We start from the raw sequence: 6,369 nt of genomic DNA, 5'->3' as shown, positions 1-6,369 counted from the left end.
TTAAAGACACAGATCGGGCCACGTCACTCTTCCTTAAAACCTCCCGATGGTTCAGTATCTAAAGTGCCTCACACCCATAATAGTGACAGGTAAACCTGACATCTCACGCGGGCCCACACAATGCTCACGCCCTCCCGCAGCAAGCAAGCACAAGGCCCCCTGCTGGCCTGCGGGCCGTACGACACAACAAGCTCCTTCAACCGGCAGGTCTCTGCCCTGGCTGTTCAGTACAGAAAGCTCCTTCCTGCCCTGCTCATATTCCTAAATGACGACTGATTCTGCCGATCAAATCTCAACCCCAGCTGTCTCCTCTCAGCAGCCCTCCCTGACCACCCACGTAGTTGTCCCTTAGACACATATCTGACGGTGAGGACACATTAAATGTCTTCTCCAAAGTCTGAGAGTTTGAATTTTGGGCTTCGAAGAACAAACAGTGGGGAGGATATAACTGCCCTTTGAAAATTACAACGTGAATGCCTTTTTGCCATATAGTAATGCAATATTTCTTCTGTCCATTAGTAACTACTATTTGATAACATTTATAATATTATTAGAACTTAATATAAAAGAAATTCAACCTCCTTTTTTTTTTTTTACATTTCAACACTGGATATTAATCCGAAAGACAGTCTAAATTAGTATGGTTCAAACCTTTATGTCAAAAATTTACAATAAATGTTTGGTATTAGTCCACATACAATTAAGTTCTTGGTGTAAAGTTATTTAGCTTCAAGAAAGAACATTTGGTTTACTTCACTAATAGGAATATCTCTTAGTGCTGGGATGGCCTCTTCTTGGTCTTTCTTGTGCTGTTGGTTTTTGGCATAGTTATCTGTAAGAAGACAAAAGGCTCTGTTTATCCAAGTAATCTCTTCAACAGTCTCTGTGCTTGTGGAGACCCACCATGTAGTGTACTGGGCTAACGTTTGGATAAGGACAAATACCCTGTGTGATGTAATTAAAAGGCCCCTCAAATCCTCTTTTTAGAAGAAATGTCCCAATTAGAACAAAAACCAGCAAAGCACTTTTTGCAACCTCTAACTTGGATAAGAAATTGTTTCATTCAACTGTACAATGATGATTCAAGTCCCATTGCACATTGCTCACAGAAACAGAATTACACCAACACCCCAAAACTATGAAACTATTTGGTACAATCCTTCATATAAACTTTACAATTTCCCCTCTTTGTACAAACTGTCTATCTGCTGTAATTCCAACCAAACATGCAGGGAACACAGTAGGTTACCTGTGACTCTTCTGACCACATAACTGTGTCTGGGGTACACAGTGACCCCGAGGACACCCTCCCCCCGCCACCCAAGTTCTTCCTCCCAGACAGAGTCTGCAGGGACCTCTTCTGTCATTCCTGGATCTGCACAGCCTGTTTAGGATGACAGAAATTTCTCGCAGAGTTTCCAGGGAACACATTACATATTTGTGGCTGTTAACTAGCGCTATTAAACAGTGTTTTCACAAAAGCTTATTTGTGCCCTGTGACCACTTTCTCTGGTGTAACTGTTGATCTATTTCTCAAAGGTCCTTTCTACTGCGACCATGTGTCACTTGCCGTAGCCTGCTTTTGGTCGCTTCTCTTGATAAAAGTGTTAATACCCGCTCCTGCCTCCCCTAGCACTTTCCTCGGATGTAAATTTACCTGTGATATTATGAATGGAGTCAAGTGGAGAGGTACTCATCATGTTTATTCCAAATAAGAGGACGTAACCGATGACTATGGTAATGAGGAGATACACAGGCAGAGCAACGGCCCAATACCTGCAGAAGAGAATGTTAAAACAGGCAACAGACTTCACAGAAAGCTGCAGTTCTCAAGAGTCCATCACCAAGTTAACACACTTTTAAAGTTTATCTTTTGGCTATGGTGGGTCTTCACTGCTACACTTGGCCTTTCTCTAGTTGTGGAAAGTGGGCTTCTCTTGTTTTCGGGCACGGGAGCTGTTTCTTTTGGCGTTTACCTCCTATTTTCTATACAACATTCTCATATCATTCATTGCTTCTTGATTTGTTTTCAACTTCAGATATTTTCTCTGAACTTGGTAATATGGACATGAAAATGTTTATATAAATAACGTTTGCAACTGAGCACCATAATATATTATTATTTTACGTCTTGTACAATTTTTTGTAGTAGTTACCACTTTTAGTCTGTTTGCTTGGTTTTCCATGTGCCTATCAATAATCAATTCTCAAATTCTCTGACAGATTCTAATATGCCTCTTGATACATTTAAGCATGTCAAATGCTCTCAAGTTTTATTGGTGTGTAATTTCTTTCTTTCTTGCCATTTTCTCTTTCTGGAACTTCTAAGACTTGGATTTTTTGCTGTTTTACTTCTCTCATTTGTCTCTATTTTCTGTTTTGCTATACTCTAATGGCACCCCACTCCAGTACTCTTGCTTGGAAAATCCCATGGACGGAGGAGCCTGTTAGGCTGCAATCCATGGGGTCACTAAGAGTAGGACACGACTGAGCGACTTCCCTTTCACTTTTCTCTTTCCTGCACTGGAGAAGGAAATGGCAGCCCACTCCAGTGTTCTTGCCTGGAGAATCCCAGGGACGGGGGAGCCTGGCGGGCTGCCGTCTATGGGGTCACACAGAGTCGGACACGACTGAAGTGACTTAGCATAGCATAGCATAGCATTCTACTTTCTGGAGATCACTTTCGGTGTTTCTTCTAAACGTTCAATTAAAATGTTAATTTTGGTTATCATAGTTATAATTTCTATGCAGTAATTCTCTGAACATTTTTTATTTATAGCATTCTGTTGCTTCATAGTTATACTCTTTTCTTATCTCTGAGGATTTTGTTAACGTTTTCTTTTGTTCTTTGCATTATCTCCATTTCTTTCAAGTTTCTTTTGCTTTTTCTCTTTTATTTCATTTTAGAGGCTTTCTTTTCATGTCTGGTAAGTTGTGGTTGTCCACTCACATTTACATATGAAGTACGGGGAGATGACATGTCGGGGGAAACACTGAAGAAATACAGATGAAGTACTAACAAGTTAATTGGAAACACTGTGCATATGCGGACTGGAATGGCCAACTGATGACCCTCACTATGGGAGACCTGGTCATTGCCCTGGTGGACCTCTCGTTTTCAGAAGCCTTTGAGCCAGCTTTCTCAGGGAGGACCCTCCGATCTTGCTGGGAGGAGGTGGGAGGTAGGACAGGTGCTTGGGAGGACTCACACTTCAGCAAAGCAGATTCTCACTTATTCCTGTTTTCAGTAAGGTGCCTACATAGACCTAGAGTACCCCAGATTACAGGCTCAATTCAGTCTTTCCAGCGTGTAAAACTCCTTCTGCAGGGGAGGGTTTGTCTCTCAGCTTTAAAGGCTGAGGAGGATTGGAGGGCCAAATGCTCTTTAAACAACTGTTTCAGCCTGAACAAGAAATACAATGTAAAGAGGTAGCCACACTTCCAATGTCTGGGCCTCTGTGTGTGGGCACAGAGGCTCTGGCTGCCTCCTGCATGACTGACGTGGGACAGTGGGAATTAAGTCAGGTACCTCTCTACCTGTCTGCAATCCACTTCCCAGATTTTATTGATACATCTCTCCTGTCCCTTTATTTGCTCCTGTGGGTTTATATTTTAACAATTATTTTTTATTATAGGCTTATTTTATCAAGATTTTGGAAGGAAGTGGAGATAGAGATGTACATTCAGCCCACCATCTTTAAGCAGAAACATATCAATAATGATTTTTTTTTAAGCTTTACGTTTCTATATGGTTATGTGCAGATCTTAAAAGATTAAATATAAGATTTGAAAAAGTCTTGAGGAAAAATCTGATCCTTCAAAACAACACTGATATACTCTCACTTTATTTAAGAAATATATTAAACTTACTTTTGAGGCCAATAAGTTAAGCCTAAGGAGTTTAGCCAAGATTCAGGAACAAAAGCCCACACAAGATACAGTACTGCAGAAGAGGGGGAAAACAAAAAAGGAAAAAAGGTCAGTAAGGCATGCATCTGATTTATCAAGATTCAAGTAAAAAAAGGTCCTTTGAACGTTCCTTGATTAACTGAGAAATGACTTTTTCCTCCTTATTTGTACCATTTCTGTAACACCTTGCACAATTACTTTCTACGAGTTTTTTTTTTTCCTTTAGCCATGGACTTTATTGTTTCAATATCTACAACTATTATTCTATACACAAAGTTTAATTTTTTACAAAATCCTATACTCCACATTGCTAGGTCACTTACTCTCCCTTTTATGGCACATTTCCATCAGGAACTATTTTCCCAAATCACAATCTGCCTGACTGTGTGCCGCTGCTGTTCAGTTGCTAAGTTGTGTCTGGCTCTTTGTGATGCCATGGACTGTAGCCCACCATCTCCTCTGTCCATGAGATTTCCTGGGCAAGACCTACTAGTCATTTTAAAAAACTGTGGTTAAAAAACCATAAACACCATTTGAAATCGTAATGTTCAGTAGTGTTAAATATATTTGCACTGCTGTTAAACATATTTCTGGAATTTTTTCATCGTGTGAATCTGAAACTCTATACCAACTAAACAAGTCTTACTTAAAACAAGTATGTCTTAATTCATGTGAAAGAGGAGTGAAAAAGCTGGCTTAAAACTCAGCATTCAAAAAACGTAAGATCATGGCATCGGTCCCATCACTTCATGGCAAATAGATGAGGAAACAATGGAAACAGTGACAGACTTTATTTTCTTGGGCTCCAAAATCACTGCAGATGGTGACTGCAACCATGAAATTAAAAGATGTTTGCTTCTTGGGATAAAAGCTATGACAAACCTAGACAGCATATTAAAAAGCAGAGACATTACTTTACTGACAAAGGTTTGTGTAGTCAAAGCTATGGTTTTTCCAGTAGTCATGTATGGGTGTGAGAGCTGGACCATAAAGAAAGGTGAGCGCCAAAGAATTGATGCTTTTGACCTGTGGTCTTGGAGAACTCTTTTAGAGTCCCTCGGACTGCAAGGAGATCAAACCAATCCATCCTAAAGGAAATCAGTCCTGAATACTCATTGTAAGGACTGATGCTGAAGCTGAAGCTCCAAAACCTTGGCCACCTGATACGAAGAACTGACTCACTGGAAAAGATCTTGATGCTGGCAAAGATTGAAGGCGGGAGGAGAAGGGGACAACAAAGGATGAGATGGTTGGATGGCATTGCCAACCTGATGGACATGAGACTAAGCAAACTCCGGGAGCTGGTAACGGACAGGGAGGCCTGGCATGCTGCAGTCCATGGGGTCGCAAAGAGTCGGACATGACTGAGCAACTGAACTGATGTTTTAATTTATGCAATTCACACTTAACCCATACTATTTACAAAAATATGTCTTAACTCATACTATTTTAATCAATTTAAGGGCAGAAATTATGCCTTAAGAACTGCTGTAATTCTTATAGCACCTAGCAATTTTCTTTATATGCAGTAGGTATTCTACACTTCATTCCTACAAGGTTGAAACAACGACAGACAATTAGTGGCGTAAAGGTGAATTTATCTACCTTGTTCTGATTCATGACATGCTTTATCTCCTAGAGCACAGTCTTATTGCCACGTCAAGTTTCTGTGGCCTTTACTGCTGTATCTGTTATAACAACAGCCAACCTCTGAGCACTCACTTTGGGCTAAGCACACTTCTAAGCACTTTGTCATTGTTGTTGAATTGCTAAGTCATGTCTGATTCTTTTGAGAGCTCATGGACTGCAGCCAACCAGGTTCTTCTGTCCATGGGATTTCCCTAGGCAAGAATACTGGAGTGGGTTGCCATTTCCTTCTCCAGGGGATCTTTCCAACCCAGGGATTGAACTTGGGTCCCATGCATTGGCAGATTCTTCACCACTGAGCCACCAGGAAAGCCCTCTGAGCACTTTACATGTATTATTTCATTTCCTCAAAACAATCCTAGGAGGTATTATATTAGTTTTACAGATGAGGAACTGGTATCTTGGACATGTTACGTCATCTGCCCAAGGTAGAGTTAAAGTGTTATCATTAAGTCATGTCTGACTCTTTGCAAGCCCATGGACTGTAGCTCACCAGGCTCTTCTGTCCATGGAATTCTACAGACAAGAACACTGGGGATCTTCCTGACTCAGGGATTGAACCCAGGTCTTCTGCTTTGCAGGCAGATTTTTTACCATCTGGGCCAGCAGGGAAGCCCTGCCCAAGTGCCAGAGACAAATTTCAAACCACCTGTCTCAACTATGATAAAAGATTAACATTTTTTTCAACAGATATGTATTACAGAATTCTGTATGTCAGAAGTGTGAGACAATGGTGAACCCGAAAGAGATGGCCTCTGCCCTCCCCAAGCAGAGGACCAGAGATGAGTAAACTGCTATTTTCAATACACTGTG

The 6,369-nt window shown here is 40.9% G+C and overlaps 1 protein-coding gene across 1 annotated transcript in view; it reads right to left on the bottom strand.

Moving 5' to 3' along the window:
• Window positions 1-635: 635 nt before the first annotated feature.
• PIGP (phosphatidylinositol glycan anchor biosynthesis, class P) overlaps window positions 636-6,369 on the bottom strand; it is a 12,761-nt gene continuing 7,027 nt past the window's right edge. Inside the window, exons 3-5 of the mRNA XM_010834831.1 lie at window positions 3,871-3,943; window positions 1,658-1,776; window positions 636-832 (exon numbers count right to left, since the gene is read on the bottom strand). Coding sequence (XP_010833133.1) covers window positions 720-832; window positions 1,658-1,776; window positions 3,871-3,943 — 305 coding nt within the window. The 3' untranslated portion in view covers window positions 636-719. The remainder of the gene's footprint in view (window positions 833-1,657; window positions 1,777-3,870; window positions 3,944-6,369) is intronic.

The sequence above is a fragment of the Bison bison genome, unplaced genomic scaffold (assembly GCF_000754665.1).
Source record: "Bison bison bison isolate TAMUID 2011002044 unplaced genomic scaffold, Bison_UMD1.0 scf7180017864037, whole genome shotgun sequence".
Classification (NCBI taxonomy): domain Eukaryota; kingdom Metazoa; phylum Chordata; class Mammalia; order Artiodactyla; family Bovidae; genus Bison; species Bison bison.
This window is presented reverse-complemented; position numbering and strand designations above follow the sequence as displayed.